We start from the raw sequence: 22,464 nt of genomic DNA on the forward strand, positions 1-22,464 counted from the left end.
CCTCCAGCACAACGACATCATCAACAACAACAACAAAAACAGGAGATTCGAGGACCGCGGCATAAACTTTGTCCAGTGGAGGGATGGGATGGGCCCCCCAGCGAGTCTTTCGTTGGCATAAATAAGTCGCCTGTTTCCGTATTGTTGGTGCCCCCGCTGCCCTACTGCGTGCTGCGCCGTTCGAGTAGGGGGCGTTCACGCGCATCTTGCACTTCGACTGCAGAGATTTCTTAAACAAAAAAACAAATCTAGTGCTGGTATTCGAACCGGCGACCTCGTATCTTTCCATCCGGCGTAATATGTGACGTGGGATTATCCCCGAGTCCGCCTTCCCCCCTCCACGGCGTGCTCTGCGGCGGCCGCTGCACCAAGCCCGATCTGCATCCGCGACATTTTTTTTGTTGCCGTCGTCTGATTCCGACATCCCTACCACGCTCCTTCGCTTCTTCTGCAGCGACTGATTCCGAGTGCCGTCTTCGTGGCTCTGTCTCTCTCGCACCCATGCGAGACGCCCTTTGAGTGTGGGAGAGACAGAGTGCCGAAAACGACTCTCGGAATCAGTCTGCGGTGCAGCCGGCCCGCCCTTCGACAACGACTCTCCTTTGAATCGGCAAAGAAATAACGCCTGCCGCCCCCAATGCGTCTTGCACTAGGACTTGGTCCGATGTCTCACCCTTTGAGTTTCAGTGAAATTCGGCCCAGTTGGCGGTGCCATCGGCCCACGCAGGCCTCCCTCGCTAGGTTGCCTTCCTGTGCCGCTGAATCGGCTCCCCCCCCCCCCCCTCATCCTTTCCTGCTTTATTTTCCGCCCGATCCATCCGCGCGCCATAATATCTCTGAGTGGAGGCAGGTGCTCGGAAATCATGAGGGAGAGGTTTCTCCGAGGAGGTTTGGCGGGGATCAGACCGCGCCGCGCCGCGCCCCGCTGGCGGCCTGCTTGGCGGTCTGCTTGGCGGCATCCAGGACGACGCTTCCGAGGCTATCAACCCCTCCCCTACCCGCGCCAAATCTCCGCCTGTCCGCCTGTCTGTCCGTCCAGCCGTCCTCGCCTCCTCCGTCATCCTCCCCGGCAGACAAAACACTGCAAAGAAGACAAGTGGGAGCAGAATCGATGCCTCTAATCGTAATTCAATGCATTGTTGATCATCCGCAGGACCGAGGGGGGAGACCGCCGCGGCCCTGGCGGCCCTCTCGAGTCCGAGAGCGGGGGACCGAGTGGCGGATTGTGGGAAGCACGAGGGGCTGGGGGAGTGGCTGGCCAGAGAAAGCGTTTTGATGGGAAATGTATCAGGGCGCGCGGCCGTACGCGTCGCCGCGCGCCGCCAAGCCCAGCCCTCTCTTCCGCACCTGCCGCTCGGCCGGATTAGACCCACGCGAACAAATAAACGATGGCGGTACCCGTGTCTCCGGGAAGGCCGCGGGTTCGACTCCCGGCTCCGGCGCCCCTGTTTTCCCTTGCGCTTTTCATGTGTTTTTTTCGCGGGGATACACGACTCGCAGCGCCCCGACATCGCAGACACTTGGAACTTGGCGACGCCGTGGGGCCGACCGGCCCGACCCGGCAGACTGATTCCGAGAGTCATCGCTCTGTCTCCCTCGCACATACACGGGACCCCCTCCGAGTGCGAGAGAGACAGAGCGACAAAAAGGAATCAGTCTGAAGCCCGGCAGAGCCCGGCGCAACCGCTGAAGCAGAGGGAATGACCTCCTTACTGCGTACTGCGTCCCAGTTTGAGGCATTCCGGCCTTCCTCGGCGAGGGTGAGAAATTCGGATGCTGGGTTCGGCCAAGCTGGATGCTTTTCACCGTGCCGAGTCGGGCCGGGCGCTGCGGCAGAACTGCTGCGGCGCCACGACGAAAAAGTTTTTCTGTTTCAAAACGCGAATGTAGCAGCGAACGGGCCAGGCCGGGCCTGGCCAGTTTGCGTTCCTCTGCGTTGCACGGCCGATCCGTGACGCCCCGCCGCTACCTTCCGAAAACACGGTGCGGCGGACGCAAGCGAGCACAAAAAGTCGGCATTCTGTTTGGAACAAAATGACTGTTTTTTGAGTTATATGAGAAAAAACAACAAAAACTTATTCAAAGTTTGTTTAGAAACACTGTAGTGGGAGTCCCCTAGGGCGACGAACCACCGAGCGTCGTCCAGCATTCTTACTCGCCGGGGAAAGTGGGGCATTCCAAAATAAAAACAGAGTTGGCGGACAGATTTTCGGGGTCCGCGACCCTCGCGGCTGCGGGGCGCGGCTGGGCGCGGCTGGTTCGCGGCGGCGGCGAGAGACTGCCGCGAAAAATCACGACTTCCTATCACAGGCTGAACAGCGGCGGAATCGTCATGAAATACATGCAAACTTTGGGGGAAAGCCGGCGCGCTGGGCCTCCGCCGCGCCCCACCCTTCCCTCGCGCCCCGCCACGACGGAGCTGGGGGCTGGGGGTCCTGGGCCCGGGGACTGGGGACCCACTCCATCGGAACACATAACCGCTTGGGGGCCAACATTTTGCGGGCAAGCGCGAAGCTCACGAAGCCCGCGAAGCGTGGGGGCAACCAGCGCTAACGGAGCGTCGGCAGTTCCTTCTGTGCATAATAACATTTTTTCTCCCTTTTCGCACACGGCGGCCGGGAAGGGGTGAGAGAGGCGGGCGAGAAGAAGCAGAAGGAGATGAAGAGATAGAGGGAAAGGAAGGGGAGTAGGAAATCCAGTGGGACGCACTCGGCGCGCGCCTAACCAGAGCTGTGTAGCATACGGCCGGCAGAGGGGGCGGCCCGGCCCTGGCCCAGGCCCTGGCCCAGGGCAGCGCGCCGGCCCGGGCGTCGGCCAAATCCATGTTCCCGTCTATATTATACTGCAGCCGGCCCGCCAGTCGGTACAGTACATTCAGTACATTCAATTGAAGTCTGAGAGCAGCTGGTAGTGACCTCCACGCCCGGAAAAGGGCAGAGAGCCGAAAACAATAATAATAGAAAAATGGAAATTCGGTGCGGGCTGGCCAGTCAGCCGGGTCCAGGTCCGCGCCAAGTCCGTGCGCAGAACACAAGGGATATATCTGACCATGAAAGGGAGCCAGAGAGAGAAAAAAAAGAGTGATTGCCTTTCCAATCAGACCTGGCCGGGCGGCCGGCCACGCGGCGGGGTGCGGTACATGGCTTGGCTATGACGACCCCGTCATAAAGGATGGTCTTTTGTTTTTAGTCCTGTCACGACCGAGAACCAATGGCGTAACACCCTTGTCAGCACAATAACGCACTCGTGCACGACGAACGCTCGAGCGACGCCACCTAGAGCACCAATAAGTGACTGATCCTTTTTTTTTTCGAATGTGCAGATATTTCCCGGATGTGGTTCTTGTTGGCACGGCGTACTATAAATATCGGCTCTGTTTACCAGGAAGACTTTGCTCGAATGCACTGCCTGCCCTTGCACGCCCTAAGGTCTGAAGGGACTGGACGCCCCCTCCCTTCAATCTCTCCCTTTCTCTCCCACCCCTTTCGCCATGAATCCTTCGCCTTTGTCTCTCTCCCTCGTTTATTGTGCTCGCTCTTCGAAGCGTCCATCCCTACTTCCCCGCCGTCTCGCTCTCTCTCATTCATGACTGCAACACACACTGTACTCCACGCACCCAAAAGCAGGCAAAAACGAAAAGTAACAAAAAAAAAATCATAAAAAAATCTGAAAAAAATACGATACGATTATGAAATGAGTGCCGGCGGCAGGGAAAGAGATTGGTCTCTTCGCGTGATGTGGGATGCGTGCGTGTCGAGTTGGCAGTGTGGGAGTGGGAATCGACTCGCAACGTGGCAGGTGCGCTTTGCGTGGGTCACCGAGGAGACTCCATTGAATGCGTGGGGAGTCCGATGACGTGTGTGTTCCTTCGGTGTCTTTCTTGGCCGTCTCTCTTTCTCTCTCCTGGCGTGCAGCGTGCATCGGGCCCACGCGTTTTCGACGCCCCTCTGGCCGAACTTGAAAACAAAACGCTCCAACGAATTCGCGGGCAGTCGCCTTTTGTTGCGAGGTTTCGGATGCTGTCCCGCCGTGACCCGCCAGTGATGTGCATGAATTTATGAGGTGGGGGGAAAGTTTACGGCCGCGCCGTGCCGGGACATGCCCGTGGCCCCGACAAACTATCGAATCGAGAGGCCCGAGTTATATGATGCGTTAACGGCGGCGGAGTAATGGATCACGAGTTATACCAGTGCAGTGGGCATGCGCGACGAGACTGCCGCCGCGCCGGCCGCGCCGTTGCCATTGCGGTTCCGATAGATAAAAGCTTTTACGCCGCGCTTTTTATTCACTCCATCGTTTTGTTGTTGTTTGTTGTTGTTGTTGTTGTCGTCTTAGCGACGGTGCGTTTGTAAGTATTAAACTCTCGGCACGAGGCAGGATCGGCCCTCAATAAGAAGGTTTGTGCGTGTGCAAGAGAGAGAGAGAGAGAGAGGGGGGGGGGGCATTTGCCTTGTCCTGTTCGGAAGACTTGCGGCGGGCGACCGTCGTGTGTGAGTGAGTGAGGGAGAGGGGAGGCGTTCGTTGTTCCGCAGCAAGCCAATCCCACCACCACGCACGGTCCATACTTTTTCCGCTTCATTTTCCTTGTTTACCGCGAGTGATATTGAATGCCCATTGCGACTGCCGGGCCTCCGTCTCCTCCTCGCCCCGCAGCGCCTCGGCCGCCTGGCCCCGCCTGGCCCCGCCCGGCCCCCACTGCAACACGGACACCCTGGCCGGCCGGTCAGCTAGCCAGCCCCCCAAGTGATGGTGGCGTAAGGCGCCCTTTGCCCTCCCCCCACTATAGCACACGTCCGTCGGCCGGAGCCCCGCAGCCCCGCTGGAAGGGCCCGGCCGGGGGGATCCCCGGGGGACCGGCGGGGGGTCGAACTGTGAGGCAGTGAGGTGGGACACATCGGAGGGGAAGGTGCGCGACACGGCACGCGGGGGCACAGCGAAGCGAAGCGAAGCGGGCACCAACTTCTCCGCGTAGCCGCTGCGCTCCCTCTGCTATCTTGGCATATTTGTAAATATGTTGGGATCGCCCCGCCCCGCCCCATCTCGGGCCGGGCGCGTTTTCAGTGCGTCAGTCACACACAGGGATCGGCACACTCACACAACACAGCCAGGGCTCCGATCCGGGGCTTTTTCTTCTTCTTGGCGGACCCCCTGCCCTGCACGCACGCACACACGCCCAGCCGTGAATATCCTCACGTTTCTCTATTTCTTCTTCGAAAGTGACTTTATCGAGCTGCCCGGGCCAGATTCGCTCTGCTGGCCGTGGCGTGGCGTGCCGTGGCGTGGCGTGCCGTGGCGTGCCGTGCCGAGAGAAGGTCAGAGCGAGAGACAGTGCGGTGGAGGGAGCGACACCCACACACATCTGCATCCTAAAGGCCCCGCCGTGCCCCCAAATCGGGGTGAAGTGCCGCGCCAACCTCTCGTCCTCCCCGTCCTCGCCGTCCTCGGCGTCCTCCTCGGCCGGCGGCGCCCCAGCAAGACGCCATACTGTGCGGGGAGGACAAAACCATCCCCGTCCGCATTTCGCACTGAAATATTGCCGCGCGTCGTGTATCTCTTTTCGTGTGTGGTGCAAGCAGTTGTCGGGGCACTGCGCTGCAGCGGCGCAGCGGCGTGGTGGGGCTGGCTGGGCACCAGGGCAGCTGGCCCCCCGCCGGCGTGAGGGCGGGGCGGGGCAGGGGTCGAGCTAGTCGCACACACAGTAGTAACCCAGAGCAAACGCTGTGTGCACTCGCTCTATCTTCCTTTTCATAAGGCTGTACAGCACCGTGCCCGCCTCTCCGGCCGGCCCTTCGCCGCGACAATGCTGGGCCCAATGCTCAGCCCAATGCTCCCTCAGGGCCACAGCCCGGCCACAGCGGTAGCCGAGTGTTGGGTGCGTCCGGCTACAGACAGCTGCGCCTTGCCACAGCTTCAAGTTCGCTGCAGCCTTCAGCCCGCGGACCGCGCGGTAGGCAACCCGAACCGCCGTGCGTGCGGCGGGCGGCCCAGCCCCGGTCTGACAGGGGCGCGGGCGCGCGGCGCCGTGGCCTCCTGAGTCCTCCTTGGTCGTCTTCCACTCGGCGCTCCGGCAGTCGGGCCGCGCCATGCAGAGCCAGGGCTTCATGCATGAGCATCTCATTACAGAGTCCGCCAGCCTTTTCGGCTCCCCAATCTAATGATGGAGAGGGAAGGAATGGCGGGGGTGAAAGAGAGAGAGAGAGAGAGAGTCGATCTAATTAGCCCAGCGAGTTGCAGCGAGGTGTCTACCCGCCGACAATACGTCCCTCGCGTTTCCACGAGTGTAGGGCGCTCGCTTTCCGCCGTGTTATCGGACGACACGCGTCGTCGCGTGGGTAGGGCCGGTTGGGCCGGTTGGGCGACGACTATGGAACCGACTCGCCAATTACTTTACGGCGGCGGCCCGGTGCGTGACCCGCGCGCCCGGCCTTGCGAACCCAGCCCCCTCTGTCCACAGTCCACACAGTCCACACAGGCCACACAGCGGCCCGCCGCGCGAAGTGTCACCCTCATTATCTGCGTGCGGAAGGGACGCGCTGCCGGCCAACCGGAAACAAATCGGTTACTACAGTGAAAGCGGAAACGGATGACAATATAATCGGGATCTGATTATCGATTCTATTTTATTTTTTCGAGAGAGTCGTTTGCGTTGCGGACCCGTGTGTAGTGGCCGTCCTGCACTGCCGCCACGGCACGCCCTTTCGTGGAGAAAATATTCCCGCCTGAGTGGCCGTGACCACACACACACACACACACACACAAACACTCGAAAAATACGGGGTCACTCGTGTACCGCTCCAACGTGGCCCTCACAAAGGCAATATCAAACTGCCCTCGTGCGGCTTGCGACTGCTCTCGAGGCCTGATAGGCCAGTCCCACATCGCCGCTACCTGGCCGCCCCTTCAAGCGCTACTGCCGGCAACCCTCGACAGATGTATATGCAGGCCTTCGTATTTCGGGGCAGTGCGCGGCGCGCGGCGCGGCCGTCCGGCTGGCCAAAGCGGATAGGTCTGCAGGACCCGATGCCACCGCCCCGACCCGCCACGTTTCATTTTATTCTTTTTCCATCTGACCGCCGCCGAGAGCGCCATGTGGTTGCACTCCCTTCTCCGTGTCTGCCTTCCTTGAGTCACGTTGTCATCATAACTCACGTATCGCGGCTCATGAATAACACCTGCTACCCCGCGATCTGCCCCCTCCGCCTCCCCCCCTCCCCGCCCCCGGAGACGCAGTCACAACAAAGCACCGAGACAGAGGCCGAGTACTCCTTTCAGTATCACAGTGACACTACACGCAAACCGAAGTTGGCTTGAAAATAAAAATAAAAACCTCTGTAGCGGTTTATTTTTGCAGAGACCAGTGCAGTACACTGCCGCCTAATGCTTATCGCGCGGTAAATCTTTGCCCTATTTATACATACATTGCGTACCGCGCGGCTCGGCACGGCCCGGTCGATGGCGGGCTGGATGCGCACTCCGCTGTGCTCGGCTGTGCTTCGCTTGTGCGAGTGGTCACTTCGTTGGCGCGCCATGGCGGGGCCGGCGGGGCTGGCGGGCCCGATCAGGGTGATCGGGCGTTGCGCTTTGAAGGCCTCCATCTCATTACACGGCGGCGCAGCAGCGTGCACTCTCGTGGCTCCGCCACTAGAACCCCCCCCCCCCCCCCATCCCCTTTCCCCCTGTTTCTAGCCGCCCCTTTTCCACGTAGGACAAACGGTTTTGTGCCCTTATGCGTATTTATAGGCAGTGTGGCCGGGCAGGCCGCGCAGTGGCAAATCGGTGCGCCAAAGCCACGTGCTGCAGCCATTTGCCGCGTCTGCGGATCGTCAAAATCGACATTTTATAGTGCTGCTCTAGCGGGGCTGGGGTCGTCCCCCTCACTGGAAGTCTGTCGGCTCGGTGAAAGAGAAAGGAAAAGTATTGAAAAATCGAAAACGAAGAAAAGAAGTTGACCACGTGCTATTTGTCCTTGCTTCTGACATGCCGGTGTAGCACCACTGCCGCACACTCGCGCCCCGTTTTCCTGTTGTTGCTATTGTTGTTGTTGTTGGGTAGTGTCCGCAAGGGTCAGTAGAGCGCCCTAGCGCCCTTGCAGCGCGTCGAGCTTTGCCAAATGGACCGTTCAGGCGTGCCGCGCTGCCTGCCCTGCCTGCCGCCCCCCAGCCATGCCGCTCGTTCCCAGAGACACTGCGCAGCCCACAAGCCCAAGAGGCGCGTGCGGTGCAAGCGCCGCCAGCACTCGGCTATTTCAGGAGTGTTTAGCGACCTATGAGGAGGATAGGCTAGGAAGGCCGCGGATAGACCGCCGTTCGTTCGAGTGCAAGCGAAAATAAACAAACCAGCGAAACAGCAAACCGCGGCAACACGGCAGGGGACGCGTCGCGTTGTTTCCACCACGCTTTCTCTGTCCCTCGCACCTGCCCTGCTGCTGCATTCATGGCCACTTCATGACAGCTTCCCCGCAGTCCATGATGCCGACGCGTGCGGGGGCCCTTTGCAGTGGCGTGCACGTGCGCGGCGTCGGACAGCGTGGGAGGGTGCAGCCGACGCATCGGCCGCCCTCGGCCGCCCTCGGCCGCCCTCGGCCCCTCCGGGGCGCAGTGTACGGTAAACAAGAAGACGCGCTGCGCCCCGCCGCTTTGATGTTAGCGCTGCCCTCGCTGCCCCCATTTATTTTTGCTCCTTCACGTGGCGTGTGTTGTCGTGTACCTTCACGCCTGTTTCACCCCTCTGTTTGCGTGTGTTTTCTCTCTGGTCTTTAACCGCTCTGTCATTATGGCTCGGCGAGGGAGCGGCCGCTGTGTTCCGGCACAGCCAATTGCAACACCTTCGATACCCGCCGGTGTTGCCACCACTGCCGTGGAGGCGGCGAGGCGACGGCGAGGTGATTCCAGCGAGTCCCTTTGGCCGCCGCGTCTTCGCGTCGCCGCGTCTTCGCGCCGCCGCCTCCCCGCCGCTGCGCAGCGATCCCACGTAATTGGAACTTGTATTTGAGTTTGCCGTCTCGCCGTGCTCCTGCTTGTGCTGTGTCCTTTCAAGATTTTATTTCCATTTTTGTTTCGCGTTGTTTTTTTGTTGTTGTTTTTTGTCGCCCCCTCTGGCTTGGCCCTGCGTGTGCCCAGCGCGCCGTGAACGACGTCGCCTGTATTGTTCTGCTCATCTCTGCGTGATCAGAGAAGTCAAGCAACAAGGCTGTGATGCAAGCGGCCGGATGGTCGGATGGCGACACAGGGAGGCCCTTTGCGACTGTAATTGAACGAACCCGGTGACCGTGTGCACCATTCCGAGTGTCTGAGTCCGCAAGTCGAAAGAGGAGGTTCGGGAAGGGGAAACTTTGTTTCGGTCAATTAAAACCCTGAGTGATGTTAAGCAAGTCTCGTGAATTACCGAATAAAATTGAGGTTTTCACACATAAGTCTAGCATTGCCCAGGTCACCCACTACGGCAAGGTGACCTGAGTTACTCCAGATGGTGGTGGTGGGCGACGTGGGGTGCTCTTTTACTCCTACTTGGAAGTGGGGAGGGGATACAGGTTCGTCCGGGACATCACAGGACAGGCACAGGTCGGGATCGACCGTGAGTGCACTTACCCAAACGCGGGCCCCGCGCGAGGTGTGTTTACTGTACCCCAGGCGCGCTTTCGGAAGAGTTACCGTAAAGTTGTAAAAAAAAGAGGTGACAGCCGCCGGTGGCGTGTAAACCGAACCTAGTATGCGTGGAACTTTTTTCCGTGCTACTGCAATGCGGAAAAAAAGCTCGACGTGGATGCGCGCACTGCTCTGCTCGAGGACTTGGCGAACTCCGTCATCGAGTGTCATGACGAAACTAACTTGCACCTGCAGGTCCTTGTGTACCTTCCGCAGCGTCAATCTTGCAGGGGCCGCGGTACGAGCTAACGAAGTCGCCGTGAGAGATAACTTTCCAGCGGAGCCAGGCGCAAAATGTTAAAGTCCTTCCAGCGGAAGAGCTTGGCGTTGCCGGCTTCGTGAGAGAGCCCAAGTGTGTTTAGGCGACCCGCGAATCGTGTGCATCCCACCGGATTTGCGCCGCCTACTGGTTTATTTTTCTGTCGTAAAGCCGCTCAAAAATATAACTCCTTTAAAAAGGGAATAAAATGTTGATTTTTCCCCCACGGCCCGCAAGTTGTTGCTGATTTACTCCGTTTTCAAATAACTAGTAGGTTGCCCGTCAAACACCATAGATGTGCCCTTGTAATACGTCATTGAAAAACTTCCCCAACAGTTTTTTTCCCGTAGAGTTCCGCACCAGTTAAGGGCTGTGTCAGCACCATCCATCGTGAGTCTCTTCTTTCGTGTGGAGCGCTTTCCCGGCACTGGCCGCGGTTAGTCGCAGACAATTATTCGAGATCATAACCATCTCGTCGCACAGCGGGGCCGCGGGGCCGCGGGGCCCCAGGCGGAGGTGTTAGCAGGGGAGTGAGAGAGGCGGCGAGAGGAAGAGCGACGAGGAGAGGCGAGAATGAAGAAGGTGAGCGGAGCGGCGACCCGGCAGTTGTGTATAATTAAATACATTTAATTAATCAAGCAATATAATCCAGTTAAGTGTGAACTTTGCGTGCCGCCACTCGGCGGGCCGTGCCTCGCCATGCCTCGCCGTGCCTCGCCTTGCCTTCTCGGAGGCCCCACCCAATTAGGTGCATCAACTCATCCTGTTAAAGTTGTCGGCACAGATTCGACTCGCTCTGCCACTTTGCGCTATCTTTTTGGCACGCGGCCCCGGCCATGGCCACGCCACAGTGGGCCAGCGCGGCTACCGTCCTCTGACCAGCGTGTCCACTAGAACGGGACAAAAACAATGGCAGTGCGCGGATATATCCCGACTCGCGTCTGGCTTGATGAGGCCCGTAAGGACTGAGTCAACTTCAATCCAGATTCAAACAGGCGTGTCAAAATAATGACCTCCGCGTAGTGCTCCGCGAAGAAACGGAAAAGAGAGACAACGGACGAAAGGAGAGAGACATCATGCCAAACCGTGCCACAAAGACTTGATAGCCACTTTCAGTTTCCTCGCTGATTTTTCCCCCTGCTCTCTTTTTCTCTTTTTATTTCGAGGAAAGGACAACCGACAGTGGGGCAATTTCTGTATTTTTCGAAGAACAACCCGTCCCGGGAAAGTGAAACAGAGTGGTCTCAGTGAGCGGGAGTGTGGTTTTCCCTTTTTTCGAATCCTGCTTGCAGATTCGTTGTATTCGGGATGTCTGCCGCCCGCCGCCCACATCGCATACATCATCGGAATGTGTCGACTACCTGCCGGTAATGCAAGGTGCTCCCAGTCTGACCAACATCCCAATGATCAACTTTGGCCAATAAAACAGGCGTGCGGCCATACCGCGTGCGAGTATATCACTCGGGCCGACGCGGGCCGCAATGGCGATGCCGGGACGAGGAACGCCAATGGCAGAAATGACTTGGTTCTGAATACCGCAGGCGACTTTGATAAATCTTTGGGGCCAGTTGTGCGTCCGTGCGGTCTGCTCGCCACGGTGGCTGGGTGCGGACTGCCTCTCCGGGAGCAGCTTGGCGGCGCTAGCCCGCAAACACTTGGCTCCGTGCTTTAGAAATTCATCGCGTGGCGGTGTGGCAGCGCGGCGTGGCAGCGCGGCGTCGGCAAGGGCCCGCCCGGGCAGCAAGCTGGGGTCTCAATGACAGCCTCTTAGTCGAAGTAGGCCACGGCGCCACCGCCCTAAAAGGTGTGACCAGGACGCCACCTGTAGAACACACACCGGTGGCAGGTGGCGTAATTGTTTTCTCTTTTTTTCCCTCTCTATTTTCCCCGGCAGCCTTCCGACGCGCCGAAGGAAGATTCATAGCGCGCCGATCGGGCGGCCATCGCGCGGAAAGCCGCGGAAAGCTTAAAACTCGCCGCGCTTTCTCTTTTTGCGGTTGAACGCGCCTCGCGCGCGTCCCCTCCAGGAATGGAAGAAGACAGATAACAAAGACCAGCGGGAAGGACCTTCTCCCCGCGCGGCCGGGGCCGCCAGGGCTGCCGCAGGGAAGGAAAGACTTAGACCCGCACGTGTCATGTGTGCGTGCGTGCATGTGACTGTGTGTGTGTGTGTGTGTGATTCCCCACCCCCAGCAGCCCACCGCCACATTGCCATTCGCGCACCATTATTTCGCCCGGCAAATATATCCTGCTTTCGCCGTTGCTCCTTCCGCTATTTTTTCGCATTAACTATACGCACACGTTAGCGCAGCAGCGCGGCCGGGCCGGGTCGGGGGCAAGTCGCTGAAATACTGTCCGCGCCGAGGCGGGCCGCGGGGCCGTGGGGCTGTGCGCGGCCCGCGACCTCTTCATCGCCCCCGAGGGTGGAATCATATCCTTCCAGGACTCGCTGCTCGGGTTGTCCGGCGACGGTATCCTTTTTTACAGTGGACTCTGCGCGTCGCAGCCAGAAGCACTGCCAGCGCCAGCGCGAAGTGCACCAATATGTCTGCGGCTGTGAATCACAGGCCGTAAATGAGCGGAGCGACGCCACTGCCAAAGTCCAGGGAAAACACAATACTAGTTCAAGGACAGACAATGGCCAGGCCACAGGCTGCAGGCCGCTGCAGGCCCCGGGGACGGCTGGGCGGCGTGGATTTGTGCCAGCGCTGGCCTGGCGGGGCGGCCTGGCGGGGCGGGCTGCTGCGTTGCCGGGGACGTGCACAACTTCGGCGTCCAGGGGACCGACCGGACCGACCGACCGATTATTGTTAGCGAAGCGTCGCCATTGTTTTCGCTTCGACGCGTAGCGTGCAAAAAAGGAACATACTTTGCCGTCGGAGTTCGGTCAGTTTGGCGCGCCCGATTCTATGAAGCGGTAAACGCACAACTGGTGAAAAGTTTAAGTCGAGTTAGAACGCACCGGCTGGGCGAAAATCAACTAGCACGTCATGGCCATCATCATAAGCCGGACATGAAGAACTATCAGAAGAGCCTCCATTTCTCCTAGTTGTCCCGTCTTACGTCTCGAGCAAAAGAAATGGCCGCACTGATCTCCTGGGGCGCAGGCCACTCATCAGACTAAGAGACACCCTCCTTCTCATTTCCCCATCTACTGTAAGAGTGACAACACTGGCAACACTGGAGGGACGCCAAGCGTAAAGCTCTCGGTGTCACTGATACCATTTTTTACGAATTCCCTGGACGCACCTTGGCGCCTGCAACAAGGGTGCAAGTCCTGCTGCCTCTGGTTTCAGGTCTTGGGCGCGGTTATTGAAATTTCGCGTCCCTGCCAGTTGACACCACGCGCCGCCCCGCCACGCGCAGAGAGGTCAAAAGTCGGCTTGCAGCGCGCCGTCACGGAGTCCGGAGTGCATGGGGAGGCGTTCCCCTCGGTGTCTCGGAGCGCCCTCCCCGCGCCGGGTTTGATGCACGCTCCCAGACTTGCTCCAAGACGACGAGGACGACGCCTCGCGTCCTGCCCGGCTGCCAGGACGGAATGCGCGAAACGTCCCGTGCGAGCCTTTTAGACAGTGGAAAAAGAAGGGGAAAAAGTGAGACAGACGGGGCGGCGAGCTTCGGGATGAATGTCAGAGCCAGCTCACACTGGGGTGCCAGGCCGCGCCGGGCCGCGCCGGGCCGCGCCGGGCCGCACCGGGCCGGGAGGGGAGAAAGTTTCTCCATGTTTTTGAATCGCCCTGCCAAGCGTGTATTGACGACACAGTTCCACTTCCCAGCGATTTTTCTTCCAGCGGCCCCTTTGTAGCCACACCGATTTCGAAGTGACTGTTTGATTTCGTTCTATGGATATTTGATTTTGGTTTCAGGAGTTTTGGCGCAGTTATGTCTGCAATCCGCCTGCCTCTGACGACCTACCGGAACTCTTCACACACATTCACCATCTATTTTGGATTCAATCTGTTCGGGCAAGGAGGAACAAGAGTGAACTCTAGCTGTCCGCGGATGGCGCGAGCAGTACTCACCGGTGGCCCCGGGCACGAAGTCAGTGCCCACCCGCAGCACCAGGACGGCGACGAGAGCCGCGGCGGTCGCGGCCGCCTGCATGTCGCTCGTGGGGGCGGTGCGCAGGCCGTGGAAGAGGGCGAGGACGTCGAGAGGCTTGGGCGCCGGACCGGGATGGCAGCCGGTGCGGCGTGGCGAAGTGAAGGACGCTCGGACCCGCGGCCAGGGAAAGCAGCGGCAGCAGGGAGGCGCGGTGCGGACGCGTGGCTCGGCGCATCCCGACTGGCTGGGCGCCACTCCGCCACACCGGCACGGCCGGCACGGCGCCTCGTGGGCTGGGGGTGGCGGCGGAGGCGTGGTGGGGGCGGCGCGGCAGGGCGCGGCAGGGCCGCCTCACTTCGCGGCCCACACGCGCGTGCACTGACCAGGCCCACGGACTCCGCGAGCTGCAGGCGCAGCACTCCGTACAGTGCGTGGGCCAGGCAGGTGGCTTTGACAGCCCGCCCCGGGCTCCGTGCAGCAAAAGGCACAGCCTCGATCCCAGCCGTTTGGCGGCGGCTTTCCCGATTACATCCAGGCGCACGCGTCCAGCGTCCTGCCTGACAAGCCACCGGATACTAATATTCTCTTTGCTTTTAGTGAATATATGCAAACGGCACATTTCACTGGCGGTAGAAACTTTTCTGCAAAATTTTAATGTTTGCTTTTTGTTTAAATTTTAACAGTTTTGGTGGTGTACTTGTGAAGGAGCCCGGCGAGGGCTCGCAGCGAGTCGCCGGGGGGCAATGTTGGCTAAATAGTGGCGGCGCGATGGCCTGGCAGGCCGGGCCGGGCCCAGGCCGCGCGGGCAAGATCCAGGGAAAGGGTGAAAGGAATCACAAAAGGACGCAAGAACAGGAGGCGGCTATTGTGTGCGGCTGACGGACGGAAATAAACGGGGAGGAAAGAATTACGGCGGCGTGCCTCTCTCGCACACTCTCGCACTCCTCGCCATCCGGGCCGTTCGGCTGTCTCTCTCTCTTCGATTCCGATGACGACGACGTGAAGATAGCCAGGAAAGTTTTTCGAGGCGGGGCGGCGGCCCAGCACCACGCGGCGGCCAGCGCGGCCAGCGGCCCTGACTCTCTTTCCCGCCCCTCGCTGTTTGAGTGCGGTGCGGATTGCGAGGGATGCCCGCTTGTTACCCGCCACTGTTTGCCCCCCAGGGGTAATTTCCCGTGCCGATTTGGCACACGATACATTGACTTTCCCTCTTTCTGGCTGGCATTGACATTGTGTGTATGTGTGTGAGTTGGTGTGTGTGTGTGTTTGCGCGTGAGCCAGCTCGAGTTCAATGCACCACCCACGTCGAAATGGTTCTCCTTTTCCCCTCCCAGCGTGACGCTGCCAGGTTCGGTCACCTTCACAGGTGTGCCTCTCTCCCACCAGTAACCTGGCTCCCGGCCTGGCTTCGTGCACGCTGCTAGTGGCTGGCTGCCCGGAGCCACCTGAAAATAAGCGGACCAGGCAAGGTGGCGCCGCTAGGGCCGCGCGGGACGGTCGGGCAGCCCTGGCGGCGAAGCGCGAGCCCGACTCTTTTTCCACCCCTCCCTCGGTCCGCGTGGTTTCCCCACTACAAACATGACCATTTAGGGGAGCCTATTTGTCTTGCTCCCCCTCCTCGCTGCACCTGCTACGCGCCACGCCGCGCACCCGCCCCGCCAAGCGCGCGCCCGCCCCGCCAAGCCCGCGCCCTTCCCACGTCATCGCCTCCGCCTCACCTTTAATTCATCCGGCTGCACCTCCGGACGACCCGCGGACACCACCCGTGTTTGCGGACACACACACACACACACACACTCTGCGCTGTTGACTCTAGCCCCTGTGGTTTCCGTTGCAGTGTTTCAGCTTGCCTGCTTTTATTTCCCTTAAATCATAATCAATTAATGCTCTGAGTTTATGTTGCTGCCTTTGAAGGTGATAATCCGGTTCCACCCAATCCAATTCTATCACGCAGGTGTGATGGAGGCCCCAATCTGACCTTTTTTCCCTTTCTCCCCTTTTGTGTCTCCCCTGCGCCGTTTTGGGACACGCAGGGACAATATTGAGTATGGAGGGAAAAGCGCACGGCAGGGTCAGGAGGGGAGTCTGCAGTGGCCGGTTCCGAAGAGTGCCTCGTCTGTCGCTCTCGCTCCGCCACGGGCCTCGCCCCCTGAGTGCGGGAGAGGCAGAGAGACGAAAGCGCCGTGCGACTGCAGCCCTCTGGGGGTAATGGCGGCGAGGGGCGTCTTGTTTTCGATGCCCACCTGACGCGCTGCCACGCGGCGCGGCTGGCCGGGAAGGCCGAAAGGCCAGAAGGGACATTGAAAACCGAAGTGGACCTAGCTCATGACATTGCACTCTTATTTAATCTTTGCAAAATATGACGTAAGCGTTTATTTAAAAAAGTTTGTGCCAGAGGTGATAAAAGTGACTCTCTCCTGATCCGCCGTGACCCGCTCCGAAATACAAGTGCCAATATCTCTAAAACGGTGACCGGTACATGCTATAACCATAAAATAACATTAAATGGAAATGAAATTTCCAAAAAACAAGTCACTTTATGCATAGCACTCGTACGTTCCTTAGTTTACGAGATATCGACACCTATATTTCGGAGCGGATGACGGCGGGTCAGGAGCGGGTAACTTTTCTCACCTCTGCTTTGTACACGCATAGAAAAAATAATATTTCCTATTTTCGGAAGTATTCTTTGCAAACATTCACGGTCATACTTCTTAGGTGTCTTTTTTGTGCTCATACTTCATGAGGTTTTCAGTGTATCGCTGCCCGTGCGTGTGTTGAGGCTGCTCTCCGGGCTGGCGAGTGGAATTCTTCGTCGTGTATTGGATTTGCATGATCCTTTCCTATTATGACGTGGCAGCACCCCTCCCCGCGCAAACCGCTTGGGAGCATTCCGAAGCTGTGACAATCAGCCGTCAGTCAGTGCAACTCGAGCCCGCCTCCCTATCGGGCGGGCTGCGCCTTGGGTTGCGCTGTGCACGGCTGGATGGTGAAGGCGGCCCGGCGGGCCACTGCATTGCTGTAGCGCCTGTACCGCACGGCGGGCGTGGGCGGGGTTCCCTTCCAAACTGTGCACGCCGTGCGCCCCGTGTGAGTGTCTCCCTCGTCGTCCCGGCTGCAGGGACTCCAGGACCAACCAACCAGCCTAACAGCATTTCCATATATGTAAGGGTTTTCCCTGCCAGGCTGCCAGGCACTGCCGGGAGACCTCAGCCCGCCTCGCCTGCGCGCCTCGCACACCGCCCGGGCTAGACCGAACGAAAGCGGCGAGGTGGCTGAGCGCAGTCGGGGCAGTCGGCACACAAGGCCAAGGAAAACACTCTGTTTCTACACCGTAACTACGACCACTCCTTGTCCGGCAGACACATGCGATACCAGGGGTGGTATGTGGACACACACAGACACTCACACACGCTCACGCGCGCGCGCAAGCCAGTGTCTGGTAGTGCGGCCAAATCAAGTTGGCAGTGGTTCGCATGTGTCGGAAAGAGGACAGGGGTGCGGGCGGTGCGGGGTGTTTGTGGTGCCCAGCCAGGCAGCCAGGCCACCAGGCGACTTGGCGGGGGAGGGGCGCGTTTTCATTAACAAAGAGGACCGTACAAAAGAAAGGTGGCCGCGGTCGCCCACTGGAACTGGAGCAGCCTACCACTTTATTCTTTATTCGCTTGTCGCTGGACGAGCTAGTTGGCCGATTCCCCTTTTTCTCGCCCTTCAACCGACTGTGAGTTTGCACTGAAGCCTTGTCGATCGGAGCCTGGAGCACACTCTGCACCCGCGGGCACAGCGCTTTCTTGTGTTTTTTCAACGCAGTGCCGTTGCATAGTGATGCACCGCTTTAAGGACCCGCTTGACGGCAGGGCGGAGCGAGCGGCGGAGCCAGAAAAACAAAGAGAGAGGCGATTCTATAAAGAACAACTAACTCCCGCAGAACACCGAGTCAGCGCCTCGTAGGCGCAGCTCTGGCGCACCCGCGCTGCTTTCTCCTTGCCAAAGACTTTGAAGGCTTTGTAACTGTGAAATTACCTGAAATTCGCCTGCACCCGCTTACCTGACATGGCCTTCGGAATTTAGCTATCGCGTTAATATGTTTTTGCGGTTCTGATTCCAGGAACGGAGACAACAATCTAGGTTTGTCCCTTTTCTCGCGTGATGGATCCAGTACTCCCGACGTGCGCGTTTAGGTGAGGTGTGCTTCACGGGACCACGACCCCCACAGAGTTGGCGTCGCCCACGCTGTTAGTTTGCCGGTTGGCGGGCCGCCCCGGCCAGCCAGACTAACTCATACAATGGCCACCCATACACGGGTGCCCCGGAAGCGAGCGTCGAATTCAAACCGGAGGCGGCACAGGGGCGTGCACAGCTCGCCTCCTCGGGAGGGGCGGTGGAACCTTTTTTTTGAGGAACTTTGCCTAACTTCCAGGAGTTAGACGCCAAAACCTGCCTCAAAAGTATACCTTTTGGGGTCCTTCGGGGGGGGCGATCGCCCCCTCCGCCCCCCCCTTGTGCACGCCCGTGAGGCGGCAAAAGTACGGTGGGGCGTCGCACTGCGTCGCACAGTGGCGTGGCTAGTTTGGCGGATCGGCTCCGGATCGTCGCAAACTCGCCCACTTCGGTGGCCGGTGGGGAGCGTGTATATGTCAGTGGTGACTCAGGTTCAAAATTTGTTGTTTTTTGCTTCTATCGTTTTGCCTCTGATTTGGCTCTGATTTGACTAAACCTTGTTCAGTGTCCAACCACTTTTGTCAAACACAAAGCAAGGTCGAAGCCATTGATCATATTGTCTATAAATTCGTTTGTGGGTATACAATTGCAGTCCACTTTGTGGGTGTGAGGTGATTTTTGCCATGGCGCCTCGTTGGGCAGGCCCCCTCCCTCCCCTCCCCTCCCCCAACCCAACTTCGTGGGGCGTGTCGCTTTATTGGCGATGATGGGCTGCTGCTGCCGAAACAAATAATTGACAGGATTGGTTGAGAGCATCCTCATCGCAGAAGTGAAACACTATCGCCCGAAAGGGGTGGGCTGCACCGAAGACGAAACAACAACGGAGTGCTCCATCCGACACCACACTCACAATCGGCTCCAGCAGCAGTAACAGTAAAGGCGCACGCCACTGAAAAAAATGCACCAGTGCTCGGAGGTGGAGAGGCTGGCTGTTGACGGTGTACCTGTCACGGCGGAACCAACTTGTCACGGCACGTAAAACCGCGTCAACCCGCGTCTCGGCTCGAGATATGCGATAAATCGGAAGACACCACTTCGCCGTCATGTTCCCCGTGCACCAGGTTGTCATGGCGACGGCACGGCGGCGCGCTCGGCAGCACGGCGCTATCTAGCCGTCAAACGACATGGAGACGCAGTCCCCGCGCGAGTCACGTAGGACAGAGTTTGGCTCAGTTCGCCTCACGTGTGCAAGCGCAGCGCCACAACGCGTGCCTTATTTCGTCGTGATAACGACATGGCGGTGGCGCGACCTGGCGGTCTGTAGGACGATTCCGAGGGTCGTTTGCGTAACTCTCTCGCACCTAGCGCCCGATGTGCGCGAGAGAGACAGTGCGACGAAAGCGACTCTCGGAGTCAGTTTCCTGGGCGTGCCGACGGCGTCGTCATCGTCAGCGAGGCGCGGCGAGACGCCTCCCCGAGGCCGCCAGCAGCCCTTCCTTGCCGCGCGGCGCGCCTTCCCCAATGCTGTTAAGCTGTTGACTGTTTAATGAAGGAAGAGAATTTGACGACCATGTCGAAAGGGCACGAGGCGCGCCGAGGGGGTGCGTCCCCGAGGAGGCTTTAGGCGGCCGCGTCGCTCCACGCCTCGCACGACTTTGTCTCGTGTGCCTCGCGGCCCGGAAAGGTGTAACGCGGAAGAGAAGAAGAAGGCGGTGGTGACAAGTCGAGACAGGGCGGGGCGATGCGGTCGTGCTTGAACGCGTGCGACGCGTGCGCACAGTGAAGGCACACGGCGTGCATGCTCTTGATCATCCCTGGCCGATGCGCCTCCGCCCTGTGGCCCTTAGACTGCGAATACTCTACTTTCAGCAACCTTCATCCCGGCGCGTACGCAGCACAGCTCTCGCCAGCCGCCACGGCCCACCTACCCCGCCCTGACGCCGCCCGCCTCGCCACCGGACCGGCCGGACCCCTTTGCTCTAGGCTGTGCACAAGATGGATGACCACAGCGTCCAGACGGCCGGCGACGCCGACCAGAGACGCCGAGTGTCCGGCGGCCCAGGAGTCGCCAGGAAGGCGTCGGAGAAATGAGGGGGGAGGGGGTGAAAGTGTGTGTCTGTGTGCGTGCGCACACACACAGAACACATACACTGTGTGGACCCCCTCGCAGGCCTGTCCCTTCGGTCCCTTCGGCAGGACCTCCTTCCCCGCCCCCACCACTCTCGGCGAGTGACCCGCCATGCCCTGGCCGCCCTGGCTGCCCTGGCTGCGCTACAGCGTGATTTATACCAGTGTGGCGGCCTGCATGGAGGCGGCCAGCGCTAAACGGAAAAGACCGCTAGAGTCACTCGATACTGAGCGCAGCGCACCGGCCACGCCAACCAAACTCAAACGCTACCTCTGTTCACATGCATAGGTGAATTTTTCAACCACACTCGAAGAAAGGCGTAAGGTTGCGCTTGGAAAAAGCGCAATGTTACGGCTTGATATTGACGATACGGTTTTTTGAAGTGTAATCCGGCTCTTTTTCCCCTCTTGTAATGGCCCTCCGACTTTAAAACGCACATCCAACACCACGCCCGCGCCTAGATTGACCTATTCCGGCGGTCCGAATCAGTGCGGGGTGGGTCGGCGTCGCTACGGGCCGGCGGCGCGGCGTGCAGCAGGGATGGCTAAAAAGGTCAGGCCTGGCTGGCTGGCCGGGGCGGGCGGGGGGGGGGGGGGGGGGGGGGCAGGGAAGACACGGCACGGGCTTTTGTCACCCCCGAGGCCACAGTGGTCTCGTTCCGAACAGGGCAAGCCTCTCTGTCTCTCTTGCTCCCCTACGGCACGCGCAAGGAGTGCGAGAGAGACATTGAGGCAAGCCCCGTCCGGAATCAGCCCGCAGAGACGCGGGGCGCGGTGTGTGCTGACATTTCAAAACAATGCTCCCTTCCGAGGGGGCAATTAGGAGAGGGGAGGCCTGCAGGTTGCCACTGGAGCAGCACCTCGGCCTGATGGCAGCGCGCTGGGAATCGCTCAGGCTAAGAGCTCCGGGTTCAACACCGCGCTGGGGTTTCTTTTTCTGTCAGGGTTCCCTGCCGGAGATGAGGAGACGTCCATTTCGGGTCGGTTCCCCTCCGCGCGTGTGTCACGCGGAGCCCGGCCGAACAACGCGGCGTGTTCGGCAGGTGAGTGGCACGACCGGGCACGGCCCTGGGGGCACGGACCTGCGCGGACCACGGACTGCGGCACACCTCAGTGACATGCGCCATCATTAATCGTGCGACATGACAGAGACAAAGCGAGCGGCATTGAGCGCCCGGTCCACCACCTGTCTGGCCCGCGGATCGGCGACCGGCCAGCGGCCACGCGCGCGCGCCTCACCGCGGCGGGGAGCCATCCGGGTGCACCGCCGCCAAGCAGCAGCAAGCCGATTACGAACACATCGCACTCGTCGTGCGAGGAAGACAGCGAGGCGTTACTGTGCGGAACCAGTCCGCCACCTTCCGTCCAAGGCGGCGATAGTGTCTGCATGGCTCGCGTGGCTCGCGTGCGCCGAGGCGGTGGGGCCGGGGGTGCGCCCGGCGGTGGGCTCGGCGGCGGCCTGGGCGAATTGGTGCTGAGGTCGGCGTATCATCAGCACGCCGTTAGCGTGCCGCGTGCGCTGCGTCCTGCCGCGCTGAGATACTACTTGCACACGCGCGCGGTGCGCGCGGTGCGGCCGGCCCGCTTTAAACCATTATGCAAAGCGCTCTCACTCACTCGCACATCGTAATCTAGATTCATTGCCGGCTGAGCTGAGGAAGATATGGCGAGCGAACGGCCTGCTGCACTGGCAAAGGCTTCGCAGAAAGGTGGTATCGGATATTCTTTTATTCTTTTTATTTTGTTCTGAATATTTTTAGAAGAGTCGATTCCCACGCGCAGCTCACATGACGTCGGTGTCGCGGCGTTGTGCCGTGCTGTGCGCTTGATGGGATGCCCGTCGTCTGCTACCGACGTGCAGGAGTATTGGCTGGCCTGACAGCAGTCCCTGTCGCAGCAGGCCCGTCGCAGCACGCGGACGTCCTTGGCAGTGGCGGGACCATGGCGGAGCCCCGCGCTCATATTGTACCCGAAGAAGACGTGAGATTGGATTCCAGCGCCTTCAGGACCTCCAGGACCTCCAAGGCGCGGTGCGGCGGAAGAGCCGACATGCGGCCACGGTCAGTGAGCCGCATCGCCCCGCGCCCCGCTGCGTCCAGTGTCCTTCAGACGCAGGGACAGCGATGCGGCGGGCCGACCCTACTCACTGCGGGGCACACTCGTCGCCTGGCAGGCACGGGGCGCGTCCGTGGAGCGGGTTGCCTATCCCAACGACTGCGGGCGCTGTCG

The 22,464-nt window shown here is 59.8% G+C and overlaps 2 protein-coding genes across 2 annotated transcripts in view; one reads left to right on the plus strand and one right to left on the minus strand.

Annotated features, from left to right (window-relative positions):
* The window catches only part of LOC117652651 (lachesin-like), a 55,548-nt gene extending 41,508 nt beyond the window's left edge, over window positions 1–14,040 (minus strand). Inside the window, exon 1 of the mRNA XM_034397737.1 lies at window positions 13,926–14,040. Within this exon, the coding sequence (XP_034253628.1) occupies window positions 13,926–14,007 (82 nt within the window). The 5' untranslated portion in view covers window positions 14,008–14,040. The remainder of the gene's footprint in view (window positions 1–13,925) is intronic.
* LOC117652661 (lachesin) overlaps window positions 1–22,464 on the plus strand; it is an 85,131-nt gene that overhangs the window by 27,387 nt on the left and 35,280 nt on the right. The gene's annotated exons all lie outside the window — the stretch shown is intronic.

Source organism: Thrips palmi, unplaced genomic scaffold, assembly GCF_012932325.1.
Source record: "Thrips palmi isolate BJ-2018 unplaced genomic scaffold, TpBJ-2018v1 HiC_scaffold_10, whole genome shotgun sequence".
In the NCBI taxonomy this organism is placed as follows: domain Eukaryota; kingdom Metazoa; phylum Arthropoda; class Insecta; order Thysanoptera; family Thripidae; genus Thrips; species Thrips palmi.